This window comes from Rhinoraja longicauda, chromosome 11 (assembly GCF_053455715.1).
Source record: "Rhinoraja longicauda isolate Sanriku21f chromosome 11, sRhiLon1.1, whole genome shotgun sequence".
Taxonomy (NCBI): Eukaryota; Metazoa; Chordata; class Chondrichthyes; order Rajiformes; family Arhynchobatidae; genus Rhinoraja; species Rhinoraja longicauda.
The window spans coordinates 30,712,866-30,734,484 of NC_135963.1; the positions used below are offsets into that span (position 1 = coordinate 30,712,866).

At 38.4% G+C, this 21,619-nt stretch overlaps 1 protein-coding gene across 1 annotated transcript in view; it reads left to right on the forward strand.

Annotated features, from left to right (window-relative positions):
* The window catches only part of frem1b (Fras1 related extracellular matrix 1b), a 113,865-nt gene that overhangs the window by 11,680 nt on the left and 80,566 nt on the right, over positions 1–21,619 (forward strand). Inside the window, exons 6-11 of the mRNA XM_078407974.1 lie at positions 1,628–1,736; positions 3,543–3,674; positions 5,061–5,405; positions 8,062–8,204; positions 12,117–12,313; positions 13,701–13,791. Coding sequence (XP_078264100.1) covers positions 1,628–1,736; positions 3,543–3,674; positions 5,061–5,405; positions 8,062–8,204; positions 12,117–12,313; positions 13,701–13,791 — 1,017 coding nt within the window. The remainder of the gene's footprint in view (positions 1–1,627; positions 1,737–3,542; positions 3,675–5,060; positions 5,406–8,061; positions 8,205–12,116; positions 12,314–13,700; positions 13,792–21,619) is intronic.

Below are 21,619 nucleotides of genomic sequence, written 5' to 3' on the forward strand. Positions count from 1 at the left end.
TATTTACTTATTATCTATGTTATAATATAAAAGATCTAATGCATTTTCACCCATGTTATACTGGGCAGATTTCTCAATTTATAAAAAACCATCATGTTTCTTTGACTAACATGATAAGAAAGGAACACTTAACATTTATCATATCAGTATTGAGAGTTCATATGAGGCTTGGGAATCCAACCCAGGTTGCTGGAAAGAAAATAGCTTTCCAGAAAGAAAACAGGAAATCTTGGAAGTGTTCAGCAGGTCAAGCAATATCTTTGGAGAGAATTCTGTATCTCTCTCCGCCTTTGCTGCCAGAAATGCTGACTTTTTCCAGCATTTTATTTAATCTTTCCAGAATATACTGTTTTTTGCTTTTGGACATAGCTTTCTGACTGAAATAGATTTCCCAAATGGAAAGAGTTTAGCTATTCTCCACTATAATGTGTATATTATCTGAGAACTGGCACTATTGTAAAAACCCGAGAGAGGTTCTTTCACAAAGATTTTCTTTATTTTGGGGGAATGCAGAATAAAATTGAGACATCATTTTCAATTAATGTGTTCGGTCTGGCTACTTTAACCAACTTTTTAGATGCCAACACAGTACACATGTCAAGTTTGCAGATGACACAACCCTGATTGTCTGATCCAGGATGGGGAGGAATCTGCCTACAGACAGGAAGTGACACAGCTGGCGTCCTGGTGGCTTTGCAACAACCTGGAGCTCAATGCTCTTAAGACAGTGGAATTGATAGTAGACTTTAGGAGAGCTCCCCCTCCCCCCCCCCCCTCCCCCCCACCCCACCACCACTCACCATCAACAACACCACAACCACATCTGTGGAGTCATTTAAAGTTCCTTGGAACCATCATCTCCGGGGACCTTAAATGGGAGTCCACCATCGACTCCACAGTCAAAAAGGCCCAACAGAGGATGTACTTCCTGCAGCTGCTGAGGAAACACAATCTGCCACTGGCAATGATGGTCCAGTTTTATACTGCCGTCATAAAGTAGGTCCTCACCCTCTCCATCATGGTCTGGTTTGGCTCAGCCACCAAGCATGACATCCGGAGGCTGCAGCACATCGTTTGATCAGCCGAGAAGGTTGTTGGCTGCAACGTTCCTCCCATTGATGAACTGTACACTGCAAGGGCCATGAAGTGAGCGGGTAAGATAATCTCTGAGCCCTCTTACCCTGGCCACAAACTCTTTGAAGCACTTCCCTCTGGAAGGCAACTCCGGACTGTCAAAGCTGCCATAGCCAGACATAAAAACTGTTTTTTTCCACGAGCAGTAGCTCTACTCAACAACAAAAAGTCTGTAGCCTCCTTTTGCTCTGGTATTTTATTTCATTCTTCACATGTTTAAACTATAACATTTTATTCTTAATATTTTAATGTTTTGTGTTTTATTCTTAATTGTTTACTGTATGTCGTGTTGTTACTTGCGAGCAAAGCACCAAGGCTTGTATGTATACATACTTGGCTAATAAAATTTATTCAATTCAATTTAATTCAAAATTTCCGCTCTTTCAATTTTTGTCAGGAATAAAATGTATTGTAAATAAATGAAAAGTTTTGAAAGGTCTTTTGGTTTCATGCATGCCGCCATTCATGGTCTCTTTTTTTTGTATTATCTTAGGTTGAGTTTGAGGCAATAGACACATTTTTCGTGGCCAGTGCTTCCATCATTGTTCACTTTTCGATCAGATCAGCACATACTGATGCACCAAGAGTTTCTTTGAATACGGGTACGTGCTCTGAGATTGTGATTGTTTTTTTAAAAAAATGTTTATATTTTAATTTTCATGAGAACATAAGCTAATTTGCTTAATTTTCCCACTTCCATTTAGATGTAATTGCAATCACTGGTGATCATGTGATTGTGTCATAGAATGAATGTGTGTAATTCTTCAGCAGTATGCCCTATCCAACATATCCTCCATTCTCAACTGACGAAAGATCAATGTAGTTCTGCAGTCCAGTCTGAATTATTTACAGAATTTTCTCATTTTTACTGAGATTTCCAGCATTTGAACCTTTATTTGCTTTTTGCCTAAAGACCAGAAGGCATTAGGCTTGATTTCCTGTTTGATTAATTCAGCCGGTTTCATCCGTTGCATTATATAGTTGGGTTCAGTAGTTGGGTTTAGCGTTCCAGCTCTTTTTCATTCTCCACTGATGTACGGAGTATGAACATGAATTAAGCTCGTACTCAAGCACATGTGAAACAAGCATGAATGGGGCAAAACTCAACGGGCTTGCTACCATCACATGGTATCCAGTAGGAGCCACACATTCGGAGAGGTGGGAAAAACAATGGGAATGGGTGTGGGTTGGGGTGAGGGTGGGTGACAGATATGGAATCAGGTTCTGCTGACCATTTATGAAAAATCAAACTTTAAATGAAAGTAGAGAAATTTAACCAAACATTGTGCAAACTGTATAAATTGTTTACAACTAGCCTCAATTTCTCATTAACATATTTAACCTAATGAAGATTTATATTTGAGAATTACCAACTTGATTTCCAGATAGCTATAAACAATCTTGATTTCTAATCATTCATTTTCTAGTTAGGTCTGTTCTCATTGAAATAAATGCATTGAAAATCCAGTTACCTCTGTGCTGAAGATAGACACAAAGTGCTGGAGTAACTCAATGAGTCAAACAACATCTCTGGAGAAAAAGGACGGGTGACATTTTGAGTTTGGACCTTTCTTCAGACTGAAAATTAGGGGAGGGGGGTGAAGAGCTGGAAGCAAAAGAAAAGACCAAGATCATTCAGGGCCGGCCACAAATGACCTCAGGCCAGGGAAGCCCAGTGTTGGCTAGGGAAGGTGTGATCCCAAGAGGAAAACCATGTGGAGAACTGTGGAACTGGTGAAATAACTAGGGTGGGGGTGGGGGGGCAGGGGAGTAAGTGGACGTTACTTAAAATTAGAGCATTTACTGTTCATATCTCTGGGTTGTGAGCTCCACTGTGTAATTCCACCTCAAGCCTGACTGCAAGTCAAGTTGATACTGTCATATTTTCAACTTGGGACTCATATTGTTTCCTTCATTTATTCGATTACAAGGTTTCTCTTTCTCAGCTTCTCCTGTCTTCTTCCTAAATGGCTATCAAGAGCATTGTTTATTTTTCACTCTCAACCAGAGCTATGGTTGCAACGCATGGCCAGTACTTATCGTCTATTGCCAGCTGCCCTGAAAAAGGATTGATGTAACTGGGTGCCTTACTGATCCATTCCGGGTACCAGTAAGAGTACATCCATCTGCATATATTGGCCAGACGAAAGAAGAACAGCAGGTTGCCTTGCATAAAGAACATTTGTGAACCATTTGGATACTTTAGAACAATTTAACAGCTTTGTGCTTATTTTTCATAATGTCATCTTGGTATTTCCAGATTTATCTTAAATTGAATAAAAATGATGAAAGAGCCCTATCTGGATTTCTATTCCCGTTACATGAGACATCTATAACTACTTACAGCTTGATATTTGAAAACCTCCTGTTTAATGGTTTGCTTATTCAGGTATTTCTAATCTGTGCAGGTCTGAATTTGTTGGAAGGCCAGTCTCGACCAATTACTTGGGATAATTTCCAGATAGTGGACAATGACAATATGAATGCAATACGTTTAATAGTAGTGGAAGGTTTGCAGCATGGAAGGCTCACAGTTAAAGGTAAAAAGCAAAGGTTTTAGCAATCATCTCTCTTCATGTTAGGTACAATTAACATAAATATATTTTTGGAAAGTATTCTGAGTTCTTTATTATTCTGAGTTAATGCACATGATTAGGGCATTAACATTTTTAATCATCTTCATTATCATAAAATAGCTTTAAAAACAACAAAATTAAAATAAATGTGTTACCTGTTGCATGAAGTCAGCTGCTTGTATATATTGAACTCTGTTGTGCTACAGGGCTGCAAGGTAAACAGTGGCAGCGAGTTTTAGAATCAGATATAATAACAGAGATTTTATGAATCTCTAGTCTACTGACAAATATGATGATCAGCATCATGAAACTAAAGTAAAAGCTGCTTGTCTCACTCAGCTCTGATCTGCTGGGCAGCTGAGCCCCTGAAAAGAGGGGAAAGATGTATTTGGTATACTATTATTATTTGACAATGTGACTGAAACTTTTTTTAAAAATCCATAATTAACATAACCAGACCAGTTAGATAAATATGGTGACTACAAGAACAGATCACGGTCTGGATATTTTGCAGAGAATGATTCACCTCCTGATACTCCACATACTTTTCTACCATCCACACGGCAAGTCAGCATTGTGATGAGTTATTCTTCACCAGGCTGGACAAGGGCAATTCCAACAGTGCTTCCCAACACCCAGGATAAAGCAATTCCCAGGATTAGCTCTTCATTCATCTCCCCAAACATTCATTCCTTCCACCACTGGCACACATTGGCTGCGATGTATACTATCTACCAAATGGAGTAAAATTACTTACCTAGGTTACCTGAAGAACATCACCCAGACTTGCTATCTCTACCACCTAGAAGGATAAGGGCATCAGGTGCATGGGAACACCACCATGTGTAGATTTCCCTCCAAGTCACATGTTCTGCCTTGGAAATAAATCTCTGGCCCTTCAGTGTTGCTGGATCGAAATCTTGGAACTCCATTCCCAACAGATTGCAGGACCATCTTCACTATGAAGATTGTCATGGCTCATAAATGTGGCTCATCACCACCTGTTGCAGAACAATTCAAATGGGTAATGAATGCTGCCTTGCCAGTGATGGCCAGATCTCAAAAAACGTGAGATCTCAAAAAATGTTTGGCCCATACGTGAATATTTTCAACCAGAAATAATATCTGAAATTTGAACTTACATTAAAGGATTCTTTCCCAATAATTTAGAAGTTTCAATTTCGAACAGTAATTTTTTTCTAAATGTCTTATTGTAGCATTTACTGGTAAATTATGTCATGTTGGCATAAAATGGATGATAAGTGATGGCATGAAATTTTAATGCAATCTTCACCAGATTACTCTCACGTTTCATAGACGATTTCTGTTTTTGACTTGTACTGTCATCAGGTGCCAATGGATTCATGTGTAGTATAAAAGACATTATGGATGGAGTTGTGCATTATCACCATGACGACAGTGATACAACCAAAGATTATATTGTATTTCGAATCTTTGATGGTAAACATGCAACAAGACACAAATTTCCCGTTAATATTTTGCCCAAAGATGACAGTCCTCCCTTCTTAATTAACAACATTGCTATTGAATTAGCAGAAGGAGAGTCAAAATTAATAGAGGACCATATGTTACTGTCTTCTGATTTGGATTCTAGTGATGACTACATTTTGTACAAGATTATAATTCTACCACGCGCTGGAGAGATTGTGACAAAAATGGCACCAGATCTACCAGGTAAGTGCTACTGAAACCAAAAGGCATAAAAATTAATGTACTTCATAAATATCAAATGAGAATCCCAAAGAACCTTTGTACATGTCTTTTACATGTGTTTTCTTCATATTGCTTTGTAAGAACCACATTAACTCAACATAAAATCTCCCAGCAAATTTTTCCAAATATCTTTGTTATCCAATAAGCGGAACTGTCTCCTCTGTTACAACAATCCTGAGTCATTATGTAGATTCTTCAGTTATAGATCATAGAACAGTATAACACTGCAACAAGCCTTTTGGCCCACGGTGTTCATGCCGAAAATGATGCTACGTTAAACTAATCTCCATGATCCATATCTTCAATTCTCTGCATATTCCTGTGCCAATCTAAAAGCTTCATAAATGTCACTATTATATCTGCCTCCACCACCACTGCTGGCACTGCACTGCAACCACTGTGTAAAAAAAAAATTGCCCTGCACATCCTTAAACTTTACCCCTCTCACCTTATATCTTCTAGTATTTGACATTTCCACCCTGAGAAAAAGGATCTGAATGTATCTCATTTTTGTATATACTTCTATCAGGTCTCCCCTCAACCCCTGACACTCCAGAGAAAACGATACAACTTTGGTAAACCGCTCCATATAGCTAATACCCCCTAAGTATTCTGGTAAATCTCTTCTGCACCTTCTCTATAGCCTCCACATGCTTCCTATAATGGGGTGAGCAGAACTGCATATAATACTCAAATAGTCATCTAACAAAGTCCTACAATGCTGCAACATAAGTTCCTGACATACCCAATGCCTTGACTGATGAAGGCAAGCATACCATATGCTTCTTTATCACTCTATCTACTTGTGTTGCCACTTTCAGGGAGCTATGAACTTCAACCTCAAGATCCCTCTGCACATCACTGCTGTTAAGAGTTTTGCCAGTAACTGAATGCTTTGCCCTTACATTTGAATTCCCATAGTATAACACCTCACACTTGCTCGGATTAAAATCCCATCTGCCATTTCATTGTCCATTTCTGAAGCTGATCTAAATCCCATAGTATGCTTTGACAGCCCATCTCACTGTCTGTAACTCCAGCAATTGTCTGTAAATTTACTCACCAACTCATCAGAAGTCCTGCAGAACTTCACTGGTTGCAGTCTGACAGCCAGAATGACACCCTTCCACCACAACTCTCTTGTCGCCTATGAAAAAGGCACTTCTGAAATACAAACGCCCAAATCACCATGTATCCCATGAATATTATTCTTCTGGATTAGCCTTTTATGTAGGATCTTATCAAATGCCTCACTAAAATCCATGCAGACAACATCCACTGCCCTACCATCATCAATCACCTTTGTCATCTTCTCTAAAAATGTAATCAAGTTTGTAAAACATGACCTGCCATGGACAACATTGACTGTCGCTAATTGGCCTATTCTCTTCAAATGCGAGTAAATTCTATTGTGACGAATTCTCTACAATAGCTTCCTTCCCATTGATGTGAGGATCACTGGCATGTGAATTCCTAAATTATCTTTACCTCCCTTCTTAAACAAAGGTACAGCATTGACTACTGTCCAGTCCTCTTAGGGCTAAAGGAATCAAGGGATATGGGGAAAAAGCAGGAAAGGGGCACTGATTTTAGATCATCAGCCACGATCATATTGAATGACGGTGCTGGCTCAAAGGGCCGAACGGCCTTCTCCTGCACCTATTTTTATATGTTTCTATGTTTCTAAGCCACTGCTATGGCAAGGGGATGTACAAAGATCTTTGTCAAGACCCCTGCAGTCTCCTCTCTTGTCTCCCTCAATAACCTAAAATAGATTACATCAGGCCCTGAGGATTATCCAAGCTAATGGTCTTCAAGAGCCCCAAAACCATCTCCTTCTACATCTCAAACTGCCCTTGCGTACATTGATCTCACTGTCCTCCATCCTCTTTCTTGATGAACATCCATCTACAAATGCAGGTTGTTTTTTAAAATCTTTCTTCCTTCACTCTGAAAATTAATTATCCAGAATATGATAAATAATATATTTTATTTTCACCTACTACATCAGGAAGAAAGTTGCTTAATTGACACTGATTTTTCAATCCACTAAACAACCATTCTTCATTGAGAATGTAACTAATTTAATGTTGGCCATTTGGTTTTTTAAAGTAATAATTCCAATTATTATTCAGGTTAGATTTCATGATTTTATGATCTCATGTTTCCTCAGTGCTTATCAAAAGGTCAAAACAAGAGATCAACAGGCCTTTGGTTTACAAACAAAAGTTTGCAAATATATTCTTATTTATAAAATGTGATAACTACCCTTATGTGCTCACTCCTGGTGTAGTAGGGTCCTACAACATGTGAATTAGTAAGAGACAATATCCAAAAGAGGTGTGATTTTATTTTTTAAATCCCACAGATCCTTGGGCTAAAGGAATGAAATAATAATTTTTATATCTTAATTAATTTTTCCTGGCAAATAACTCTTGTGACTAACTTCATCTGGATATGTTATCTGCCCAGAAAAAGATTAAGAGTTGTATAGAATAAAAGGTACTGGAATATTGAAGACACTAATCTGCATTTCTCCATGTTCATCTTTGTACCTGTTACATTTAAAGAGGAAGGAATCTGCTTCTTACTGTGTTATTCTTCTTTATCTCTACAGGTTATCCTGTAAATAGCTTTCTGCAGCGAGATCTCTTCCATGGTCTGATTTACTATCATCATTTTGGAAGTGAGGTCTTTGAAGATTCATTTGAGTTTATTCTGTCTGATAGTCATGATCCACCCAACCTTTCTGACCCCCAGGTAGGAATAATTACAGATCAAATGAGGTGTCTCTTCATAATGTTACAGAGAATAAAATATCTGAAAGTAATAGTAAATATAATAGCAGTGGCTGTTGGAACCAAATATTTTACTGAGTGTCAGATAACCCACAAAAAACACTAATTTTAAACAGCAAAAACATTTTGTATTGTTTGCAGCAAAGTTAGTGCAAAGCATCAATGTTCGATTATGTTATAAGTTTAACATAAATGTAGTATTTTTATTTTATGTTGAATCAGAAGACCAAACATTCCTTTTCTATATTGATCAATTTGGTGATTTCTGATCCAGGGAATATCATGATTAAATGTCCATCTTAAACAGTAAGAGGATTCAAAACAATCATAGTTCCTGGTTAACAACGTCTTCGGTCAGTTATGGTCTAACAGTTAGGAGCATAGGACATGTTCTGTGTCTCGATACTGGAGGCAAATGGTTTAGAATTGCCTTCCATGGTTCAGTAATATAATGGAAAGCCTCCTCTGCTACTTCTAACACATTTAAATATGCTTGCTATTTTTGTGTCTTTGGATATTTTCTCTGGTTCAGTAACCCAAATCAATGCCATGTTGAGTTATATCACTCCGTTCTCTTGAACCGCATTGACGTTGGTAGGCATAATTGCACCTTAGACTTGCAAAAAGAAAAGCTAGTTTATTACACAGTAAATAGGTAAGTGAACAAAATTAATAACACATTGGTAGATTCATAAGATATATAGACACAAGGAACTGATGATGTGGTTTACCAAAACAGACACAAAGTGCTGGGGTAACTCGGCGGCTCAGGAGCATCTGTGGAGAACATGGATAGGTGGCATTTTGTATCAGGATCCTTCTTCAGACATCAAGTTAACTATCCTCTGTAACAAGCAGGGGTTGGCTTTTGCTCATCATATTGTAAGCTAGACCAGACTCAAACGAGATGATTTTCAATGTGGACCTTTGTTGGCTTTTTGTAATCCTCACCTGATTGTTGTCCCACTGAGATTACTGGAATGAAAACGAGGCTCCTCTGGGTGAGCAGTCCTCCTCCAAAAAGCTGCAAATGCTGCAAATCTGAATTAAGAACTTAAGATGCTAGAAATGCCCAGTGATTCAGGTCTTAGATGTGAAGAGAGAAAAACATAGAGCTAATCTTTCAAGCTAATGATCATTTGTTGGTAGTCCTCTGTAAGTCGGCCATTGAGGTAACAAAACTGAAAGTAACTTCTACTGTTCTTGCCACATCCTTGCCACATCCTTGCCACACAGCCAGTCACGAATAATGTAGTCTAAGATAACAATATTTAGTCCATGGCCAGGTTAACTAGGCCCAGAGCTAACTAATTGTCATTTTGTAAACTGCTTGAGCCATCTGCAATCTGTTTATTTGATGGTCAGAAGCCTTCCATCAGCCATGTAAGAGCTACAGTGTAAATTTCAAAGGAGGATGAAGGTGCATGTAAGAATATCCCTTAGGAAGGCACAACGTTGTGTTGGAATGTGCATTTTAATTTTTGTGCAGTTGGACAGGACATGATCTTCATGAAAGGTGGGATGTACATATTTTTTTGTGCTGTTGGACAGAGGATGATCTTCAAGAAATGACAGGAGTTAGGGACTGTTTATTGAATAAGAAAATATGGTTGAGTTTACTGGTATGGCTTGGGTTTTGTGTAGAAAGAGACGATCTATAATGGAATTCCCCATTTTTCTCCTCATCCTTTTAGAGTTCCTCATCTAGGCAGAGTGCGTTATTCAGTAACACAGTGCAATCTGTGTTACCACGTGTATCTCATACGTAGCAATGAGCTGCAAACGGTGAGATGCAGTAGGCGCTTGTAAGAGGCCAGAAGCAGTAACATTCATAACTGCATCCACCTTGATAGCCACAGGCTCCAGTAACCATCCATGTCTTTGCTTTGAAGTTCAGCCGTGGCAGCATCACTTAATAGGGAAGGTGATATTAAGATGTCTCTTTACTGTAGTTAGGAGGAAGCAAAGTGATTTCAGGATTTCAAGAGCAGTGGTCCTGTCAATAAATTAACATTAGACCTTAGGTGAAATTATGATCCTTTTCTGTGTATTGCTAAAGTATATCAGGTCTCTCTAACCAAATATTTTCACCACAATTACACCTTACACATTTCCCTTTGGAACCCATTTTTAATCTTTATTGCACAATTTAAAAGTATGGACAGTACAAAACTCAATTTAGCTCCTTGCCATCATCATTACACTATATATCTTTTTGGTACTTTGAAGTATTGTACTAGTTTAGTAAAAAAAATAAAATCCTGGAAACACTTAGCAGATCAGGCAACATCTGAGGGAAGAGAAAAAGAGTTAAAGTTTCAGTTCTAAGACCTCAGAACTGAGAATGAATTATTGTACTCAAGCACTGGCTTAATGCATTTTAGATTAATAGAATCCAAAAAACAGAATAATTATTCTGCTGAAATACAAGTTTGTATTCTAATGTGCCATCTAATTAGCTAATGTTGAAGAAATACAGTCAGAGCAGAGGAGCCTGAACACTGATTTAGTGAAGAAACTCCTTAACGTTGTACTATTTTTTGGCTTCCTACTCTTTTCTTGAGCACTTGATGTTCTTGCCTCCCTTAGACTTACTTTGTGTCTGCCCTTGCATAATTAGTTTGGCAGCATAAGTACCACATTGATTGTGAAATGTTCCTACGACCTTCACCTCCATCAACTCTATCACATTGTCATTAAAAAGAAAGGTCTTTGCGTTAACGGTTGCACCAAAAGCATTCTCATTACAAATATTACCAGTTATTGTTCTAGAGTTCTGATACACGATTCCCGTTCACAACAAACTACATTCATGTGCCTGTATGGTGTCATGGTTTCCACAAGCAATGATAGTAAATGATGATTTACTATCATCATTTTGGAAGTGAGGTCTTTGAAGATTCATCTGAGTTTATTCTGTCTGATAATCATGATCCACCCAACCTTTCTGATCCCCAGGTAGGAATAATTACAGATCAAATGAGGCGTCTCTTCATAATGTTACAGAGCATAAAATATCTGAAAGTAATAGTAAATATAATAGCAGTGGCTGTTGGAACCAAATATTTGACTGAATGTCAGATAACCCACAAAAACATGCTCTGGCTTACCGCACCATTTGAAGCCAGAGCATGTCACCAGGTTTACTGAGAGCCAGTATTCCTTCAAACTGGGTAGAGCTAATTAAAGACTGCTCCTAACGTGGAAGTGCTACATGGCTGCATCTAGAGGTGGAAGTCATTTCCAAAGTCCTACCAAATTGCTCTGACTGAACATTAGTAGCACCTAGATTTTTGCCACACCATAGAAAACCTTGGTAGATAAGTGTACAGGGAGAGAGAGGTCTTGTACCATCAGGGTGCAAGGAAGACCTCCAGGCACAGAGTAAAACAACAGTGGAAGAAGACAGCTGGCAAAGTCAAGACCAGGAGCATGACCCGAGGACATGGATGGAATGCTGCAAGAAGTTAATTCACCTCACATGCTTGGTCAAGGTCAGTGAACAAACCACATCTTCCAACTGCTTCACTAGCTTTATTTATCCACCAACGTTATCCATCCATCAGGATTCAGGATTAATACTCACTTGTTCTACTGTGTCCTTGAATGTATACGCCTTAAACATACATTTCGTAGCCTGCACAGAAAACCATCTATTCCAGATATGACAGGCACATCACTAACTTGCTTTCCCCTCTTTTGTAAGAGGGGCTTTAAATGTGTGCACATGAATCACAAGGCAAATCAGTAGCTGGCACACAAACAACAGGTGCTGCAGAGCCAAATATCTCTTGATTACGTTGGGGGTATTTTTTGTTGTCACTTAGCCACAAAGCAATATTAATCATTCATTGCCATCTTTCTTATCTTCCAGGTGGCAGTGATTCATGTAACTGCAGTGAAGGACCAGTTGCCAAAAGAGGTTGATGGTGCAACCCGATACTTAGTAGTGAAAGAAACAGAAATCAGACACATCACCAAGAGTCACCTTCACTTCACAGACACTGAGTACCCTGAGAATGAATTGATGTTTACAATAACTAAACCTTGTTTCTCTCCAACTAAGCAGAGGTACACTGTTCCTTTTTATTTTATATTTAATTTATTCCATACAATGTTTTCTGTTTTTTAAATGACATTATGGTTGCATTTAGCAGTGGTAAAGGGAAACTTTCATCTACATTCTATTCTCCTGATTTTAATGGGGCTGAATCTATGTTTTGGGTGTAATGAAAAGGCTTGGCTCAAAATTTTCCCTAAATTGCAACTTTTTTGAAATTTACATTGCCCTTGCTAACATTCAAGATTCCTCTCAATAATCTGTTTTTAAATATATACTTTGTTATGTTTAAGAAGGAATCTGCAGATGCTGGTTTAAACCAAGGATAGACACAAAAAAGCTGGAGTAACTCAGCGGGACAGGCAGCATCTCTGGAGAGAAGGAATGGGTGACATTTCAGGTCGAGACCCTTCTTCAGACCGGTTAGGGATAAGAGAAACAAGAGATATAGAAGGTGATGTGGAGAGATAAAGAACAACGAATGAAATATGTGCAAAAAGATGTGGTAACATGGTAAAGATTGATGAATCCAGTTGAAAACAAGCATTTTAAGTCATCCTATCAATTGCAGTCGATGAGTAACTTGATTTTAAATAACTTTTCTGAAACATAACAACTTATTTTATAGTTAGATTAGAACCTACACTTAAGTTCCTTCACTAATTAAAAAATATATACATCAATTGAAAATGTAGATTTGCTTACTTCTGCTAAGTTCATAGATGATACCAAGTTGGGATAGATGATACCAAGTTGGGATAGAAACAGAGCACAATAAGACAATGCGTTGAAATTTAATGATGATAACATTTTCTTGAAAAGCTTGAGCACACAGATAGAAAATAGTCCTTGTAAAATTTGAGTTTAGTATCTGATTTATATTTGAGAATGTCAAGATAGTTAATTGCAAAATTAGGTTGTATGATTGAAAAATAGGTGTATGCCACAATATATATATATATATATATATATATATATATATATATATATGTGTGTGTGTGTATGTGTGTGTGTATTTCTATAGATGAGACACTAAACTCATATTTTACAAGGACCTTATTCTATCTTTGTGCTCAACGATATTAAGCTTTTTAAGAAATTATAATCATCGATTAAAATCCTTAAATTTGTATTGATTTAGACATAGACATTGAAACATAGAAAATAGATGCAGAGGTAGGTCATTCGGCCCTTCGAGCCAGCACCGCCATTCAAAATGATCATGGCTGATCATCCAAAATCAGTACCCCGTTCTTTCTTTTTCCCCATTTCCCTTGATTCCCTTAGCCCAAAGAGCTAAATCTAACTCTATGTATATCTACAGATTTAAGGATATGTGCATTTATAATGTTGAGAAAATTCATTTTATTCAGTTTTTGTCTTCATTTTCCATTCCAGAATACCTGATGCTGGCAAAATTGTTTTCACAGACAGTACAAAAAATATGAAGAAGGATCCTTCTCTCCCCTTGCTGAAATCCTTTACACAGGTACCTTAAATTGTTTGAGAATGGTACATTTAAAATTAATATGACACTTGCAAAGCGGCATTAAAAATGTGATAACATTCTCAAAAGGATTGAGCAAATATTAAATATTGTACGTACTTTAATACATTCTGTGTTTGAAATCAAGGGTTGCCCAGTACTGTTAGAATTATACTGCTAATTGAAATTAATGCAAAATTAAGACGGAATAAGTTTGATCCAACTAACCATCATTGTCATTATAAACCTGCTTTGATTTAACTGTATTATGCTGTTGGTGACACCATTTGTTCTATTTTATTGGAAAAACAGCTCTGATGTCTTCCATGGACTGCAGCATAATAATTATGTAGGGAATAATATGGGTTCTTCTCTGATCATTTGGTAGACTAAAAGAGTGAAATGGTTAGTTACTGATAAAATGAATAATATTCCACTCAATTCCATTCAATCCTTTTTCTTCAAAAAGTGTTCAATATATATTTTTTAATTTTGAACTGATTTAAGAAAACTATAGAACTAAGAGGGGTGTGACCTTCAAATAAATCCAAGCACAATTGCTGGAAATTCACAGCAGGTCAAGAAGCATCTGTGAGAAGAAACACAATTAACTTTTCAGGTCAATGATTTTTAGAAGCTCTTTTAAAGAACTGACAGGGGCAAGATGCACCAAAGGGGCTATTTCTATGGTGTAAGATTACATGATACTTCCAGAAGACCCACAGTATCTGCAATACTGTTATGTTTGTTACAAGAAGATATCTTCGTAGCTTTGATTTCAATTTAGCAACTAGATGATAAATTATGGTAACACACTAACATGTTTGTGCAGATGAACCTGACCTTCCTGTTATCAGAACTGGAGAAATGCAGGGATTTTAGTTGATTCATTGCATGAAATTTATGAAGCAAATTAAGAGCTTTTGGTTGAATGATCACTTTTATCAGTACTGGTTACTACTGATCTCTTCTATAACACTCCAGTTATTACTGAGTTTCCTTTGAGCTGGGTTTTCAAAGAAATAGGGCTGACCAGATGGCTTTGAATCTGGATAATTTAAAGAAATATGTTTGATTTCTCAAGACCGATGATGTGCAGCTAATTCAAAGTGATCACTACCTTAATGAATTTGAGGTCCAAAGATCACACCAGCTTATGGCTCATAAAGTAGACATTGACATGAAATTATATGTTTCACTGGGATTCCAGGCTCATTTGACAGAATTTCACAATTCATTGGTATGTAACACTGATGCAGTAAATATCTCAATAACACTTTACTTAGGCATGCAGCAAATATTTGGACTTTAGCACTGAACAGTGCAAAACATACAGCAATATTAAATTTTCCCAAAGATTCAATGGACTATTCTTTTTCAAGTTCCAAAAGGTTAAACTCTAGAGTCACAAAAAATAAGCGATTCAGTCAATATATAAATATAATGCAGTCATTCGTCCAGTGCAAAGTGTTCTACAAGCTGCTATGAACCTTAGATTCTATAAGCACCTCATAGAGTCATAGATTCATACAGTGTAGAAACGGGCCCTTCGGCCACACCGATCAACATGAAACATCTACACTAATCCCACCTGCCTATGTTTGGACCACATCCCTCTAAACCTGTCCTATCCATGTACCTGTCCAAATGTTTCTTAAATGTTGCAATACTACTTGCCGCAACTCCAGCGGCACATCCCATACACCCACTACCCTCTGTGTGAAAAAGGTGCCCCTCAGATTCCCATTAAATCTTTCCCCCCTCACCTTAAACCCATGACCACTGGTTCTCAATTCCCTGACTCTGGAGAAGAGACTCTGTGCGTCTACCCGATCTATTCCACTCATGATTTTGTATACCTCTATAAGTTCCTCCCTCATCCTCCTGCACGTATTACAGTAAAACTGCGGCCCACCCCACCCCACCCCACCCCACCTTCTCATACACATCTTTCTTTCCACTTCCCCCACCCCATCACATAGATCCTTTGCCCACCTCCATCTGCTCATAACCCATCCCCCACATACCACGTGTTCTCCATTTTTGTTTACCCTTCATCTCTGTTCTGATCTACCTATCATCCCTCTCCATGGTTCCACATTTCACTCCTCACCTTTCTTTTTTTAAATCAAATTTCACCATTTGCACCCTACTGTCCTCTGCTTATCAGCTCCAGCCTTGGTTACTTGGTCCATTTCCCTCCATAGATGCTGGTTCATCTGCTGAGTTCCTCTAGCAGTTTGTTTTTTGAGTCCAGAATCTTTGCTAATCAGGCAACACGAGAAACTGATTTTCAGAGTTTCACTATACTCAAGATCTTATCCATGTAGATTCGATGCATGGTTCATTATTTGACAGATAATGTAATAGGATAAAATGATTTTAATTAAGAATTGGCTTGATGTCATCTGTTTAATTCTTTTGCACTGGATTAGATGGGATAAACAATGAAGTAACTACAGACTAATATTTTAGTTCATTATATTACAATGGAAAAAAGCATCTATAAGGCATACTTTTTCTATTCATTTACAAATTATACACATAAATCTGAAATTTCCAAATGTATTCTGGATAATTAATTTTCAGAGTGAAGGAAGAAAGATTTTTAAAAACAACCTGCATTTGTAGATGGATATTCACATAATATGGCATGATATAACAATGCTATATAAAAACTATTTTTTATTATACTCTACCGAGTAAGAAAGTTAAAATTTGAACATTGTACATAGTCTACTTGCTCTTATTTCATTATTTAAATGCTTCAAAGTATTGGTTTGATTGTTAAATCCTAAACCAAAGCATGGCTATTGTTCCTCTGCTGAATTCTGCTGGTGAACACCATCTCACCAACATGGGGCAGTTAAACCAATGACTGCGGCAATCCTAAAATATATTTCTATTTCTGGGCATGCTGAAATATTATTTAAATATTAACAAGTAAAATCATTCAATGAAGTGGGAGGTTACTGCTCACATTTGAATGAAGCCTCAAACATGGAAATTTTAGAGCCAGTGTAAAAGAAAATCCAACAATCAAAGCACAACATGCTTGTCAATGTGAAACCTAGGATTAACATTCTCATGAAGCCTATTGCAATTATCAGGTATCTTGCTGCAACCATTGCACTGAATGGAGTCATATTACAGTTATGTAATAAAGGGTAAAAGTGAGTTGTGTGGTCCATAATATTATAGTTTAAGTAAATATTGGCAAGATTAATGACAGCGTGTTGCATATTATAGGAGAGTGTTGGGAGAACTGGTTCAGGGGAAGGTGGAGGTTGAATAATGTTAGTTGAGATAGTTTGGGTAAGTATTAAGGCAATGTTCATTTAACTGAAATGTAGAAGAATGTTTTCTAGCAGAGGGTGCTGAATCTCTGGAATCCTCCAGAGGGCTGTGGAAGCAATCTTTCAAGGTACTTAAAAAGGAGGCAGATACATTTTTGAAAGAACTTAGTGTTCTGTGGAACTCACTGAAGAGAGGTTGAAGCATGTGGCAGTGCAAGCTTGAGGGGCCAGGTGACCTACTCCTGCTCCCGTTTTCTTGTGTTTTTTATCTTGTGATTGTTGGATGAGGTGCTACTACCTGGAATACAGCAGAGAATTTCCACACTCATCAATTGAGTTCCAAGACTGTCACAGTTGAAACGTTTTGGAAGCAATGGTGCCTGTACCTTCTGCTTGGCATTGGCAGTGCTAATGAATCCTACGGCTTTGCGAAAAGGTACGATCTTTTACCAGAGGTGATGGCTGTCAGCATTTTCTCAATAGTCAAAGGCAATGTACAATATTATAGTAGCTGTTTGCCTTGAAGGGACAAAGTGGCCTGCTTGGTATATGCTAATCCATCAACCCTAAAATATAACATGCATTCCATCTCACATAACGATTAAAAAATGTGTAGGTATATTTAGTATGGCACTAAAGGTGAGGTCTCACCATGTTTCAATATTCCTTGAATGTGAAGCAGGCAGTGAAGAAAGCTAATGGCATGTTGGTCTTCATAACGAGAGGATTTGAGTACAGGAGCAAAGAAGTCCTTCTGCAGTTGTATAGGACCGTGATGAGACCACATCTAGAGTATTGTGTGCAGTTTTGGTCTCCTAATATGAGGAAGGACGTCCTTGCTATTGAGGCAGTGCAGCGTAGGTTCACGAGGTTAATCCCTGGGATGGAGGGACTGTCATATGGGGAAAGATTGGAAAGACTAGGCTTGTATTCACTGGAGTTTAGAAGGATGAGAGGGGATCTTATAGAGATGTATAAAATTATAAAAGGACTGGACAAGCTAGATGCAGGAAAAATGTTCCCGATGTTGGGGGAGTCCAGAGCCAGGGGACACAGTCTAAGAATAAAGGGGAGTATTTAAAACTGAGGTGAGAAGAAACTTTTTCACCCAGAGAGTTGTGAATTTGTGGAATTCTCTGCCACAGAAGGCAGTGGAGGCCAATTCACTGGATGAATTTAAAAGAGAGTTAGATAGAGCTCTAGGGGCTAGTGGAATCAAGGGAGATGGGAGAAGGCAGGCACAGGTTACTGATTGTGGATGATCAACTATGGTCACAATGAATGGCGGTGCTGGCTCGAAGGGCCAAATGGCCTCCTCCTGCACCTATTTTCTATGTTTCTATGTTTCTATGTTCTTTCAAAACAGTATTCCAGCCTTAACTTGCACAGGCTCTCTTATAAATATATTACTTTCCTGGTGAAAATAAGTTACTCCTAGATAAGTAATTCAGCTCCAAAGTGGACAACCAAGTAGTGCAACTGTAGAGCTCCATCCAATGGTGATGTCCAATTGTGATGTCCTGTGTGTGCCCACAACCACTCTTTGCACCCACTTCAGTGGCGGCACAAGTACCATTCCATGCCGAAAAAGGCAACACTCTGAACACTGTTTTCAGGGGTTGGACAATGTAAGCTGTGACATGTGGACCCTGAACCTAGCCTTACTGCTGAGCCTACTGTAAACAATGGCTGCTTTCTCTTTTTACCATCTGGCAGGTACTGGACATGCATTGAATTATACAGTCTTAAACAGAATATATATAGTGTACCTAAAAGGAAAATATATTGGAAATGGTATTGTCACATGTCACAGTGAAAAACATTCTTTTGCGTGCTATCCTGGTAAATCAATCCATACACGAGGACAACAAATAGTGCAAAAAGCGAAGGAAAACAGAATGTAGTGTTACAGCTGCAGGGAAAATGCGGATATAAAAGTGCAAGGGCCGCAATATAGAAAATTGGATGACCGAACATACATCCTTAGCATATGGGACGTTCGTTCACGAGTCTGATAACAGCAGGGAAGAAGCTGTTCTTGAATCTGATGGCTTGTGCTTTCATATCTTTGTACTAACATGGCATAAAGATAATGTAAGAAAATAACTGCAGATGCTGGTACAAATCGAAGGTTTTTATTCACAAAATGCTGGAGTCACTCAGCAGGTCGGGCAGCATCTCAGGAGAGAGGGAAAGGGTGACGTTTCGGGTCGAGACCCTTCTTCAGACTGCATCCCTCCACATGTTAATGGAAATGAATATTCTGATCTTCTTTGTCTTTATATTACGTCTTGTGTGATTGATTCTTTCAGATGTGAAGGTGACTTCCACTTGCATAATTGATTATATCGAACGATTTTAGGAAGTGAGAGCACTGGTTCTTGTGTCAACTAAGATTCCTCAGTTTATTCTTTGACATTGACACTATCCCTTGCAGATGCAGTGATGCTGGGGGAGTTTTGAGTGCCCATAGAGGGGTGAAGCATGATGCATTGTGTGATGCATTGCAAATCATTGGATGTATTGATCGTGGATTATATTGGGATGTTGGACCACTGCAGCTGATATTATTTCCATCACTGAATATAATATTGCACTGTAATTTTGTAAGAAGCAGTAATGTTCAAGTGATTTGCCTTGGACAAGAACAGTATGCATAACTTTTTTTCCTGTGTGCATAATTATCTCTATTTTGCGTGAGTGTGCTTTTACAATGTGTGAAGCCAAAGTTGGCAACAAGTTTCCTGAAGCCATTACTATTGAAAAGTGATCCAATTTAGGTCTTTACTGGTTGTAGAACATCAAATGGGACGAAGAAATTATCAAGCTCAATAGAAGCTTTTGCAGATGTACAACTGACAAATTCTGCAATAGAGAATTTACTATTGTCATCAACAACAAATAAACAATTGATCACCAGAGCTGAGAACAACAAAGCAAAAACACTAATGTTTATCCATAGCCCATTGGGTAATACCAGCATTTGTATCATTTATTGCATTTACTGTATTCATTGTGGTTGCTTAACATGGTATTTAAGTGTTAACTTTGTGTTTCTGGAAACCATATGTACTCCATCAATAATTGGAGTCATTTTCACTATTCCTTGATGGTCATCATGAGCAACATCTCTAAAATATTCCATTTGTGACTGTTGGTTGACAATGAAATCATCCCATAGCATTGGATCTGAAGTAGATACAATCATATATTCATCAAAAACTTTGTGCAAATCTTCAGTGTATGTGAGGAAGGGCATGGTTACTGCGGTATGTTTTGGTTCTTTTGATTAATTGGACTGGGTCAAGTCAAGTCAAGTCAAGTCAATTTATTTGTATAGCACATTTAAAAACAACCCACGTTGACCAAAGTGCTGTACATCTGATTAGGTACTAAGGAAAAAATGAAACATACAGTAGCACGCAAACATAACAGCACATACAAAACAGTTCACAGCGCCTCCTCAATGAGCCTCAAACGCTAGGGAGTAGAAATAGGTTTTGAGCCTGGACTTAAAGGAGTCGATGGAGGGGGCAGTTCTGATGGGGAGATGGATGCTGTTCCACAGTCTAGGAGCTGCAACCGCAAAAGCGCGGTCACCCCTGAGCTTAAGCCTAGACCGCGGAATAGTGAGTAGCCCCAAGTCGGCCGACCTGAGGGACCTGGAGTTAGAGAGGTGGGTTAGAAGATTTTTGATGTAGGGGGGGGGGGGGGGGGGGAATGTCCATTTAGGGCTTTATATGTGAATAGGAGGAGCTTGAAGTTGATTCTGTACCGTACAGGGAGCCAGTGGAGAGAGGCCAGAATCGGCGTGATGTGGTCCCTTTTACGGGTACCCGTCAGGAGTCTCGCTGCGGCGTTTTGGACTAGTTGCAGGCGGGACAGGGAAGATTGGCTGATCCCAGTGTGTAGGGAGTTGCAGTAGTCTAGGCGGGAGGAAATGAAAGCGTGAATGATTTTTTCAGTGTCGTCGAATTGGAGGAAAGGGTGACATGTTGCATCAATGGAGCTTTGATTTTGCTGAGTGATTTCCTCCTGGATGGTGTGTTCATGCTGACATACTGTTCTGTGACCTCTTCGCAACTAGTAGGGTCAGTAGTAGAGGTCACAGACGCAGTGCCTACATATGAAGAATTGACAATGTATTGAAATGCAGAAGATCACCATTACCAAAGGTTATATAGAACATTGCCTTTACACTCCTAGGTGTCTTTTGTAATGAAAATGTTCTCTGAACTGGCAATGTGTGGTGCAACAATAAGAAAATACTCTGGCACTTCTTCACAGAATGGGACATCGAATAAAGATTTGTTTACTGAACACATTGACGGATTGCTGTATCAACTAATTAATTTGCAAGTTGCAAATATTTGCTTCACCCCTTAATGGATTGTAATATATTCCAGATATGCATTCAGGATCTTCATAGTTATTGTTGATATCTGTACCGGCTTCAACACTTGCAATGTGTAATAAAAAAAGGAAAATGTTTGCAAGTGAGACTGCATCAGTGGGAAGAAAATCAGAGTTAATGG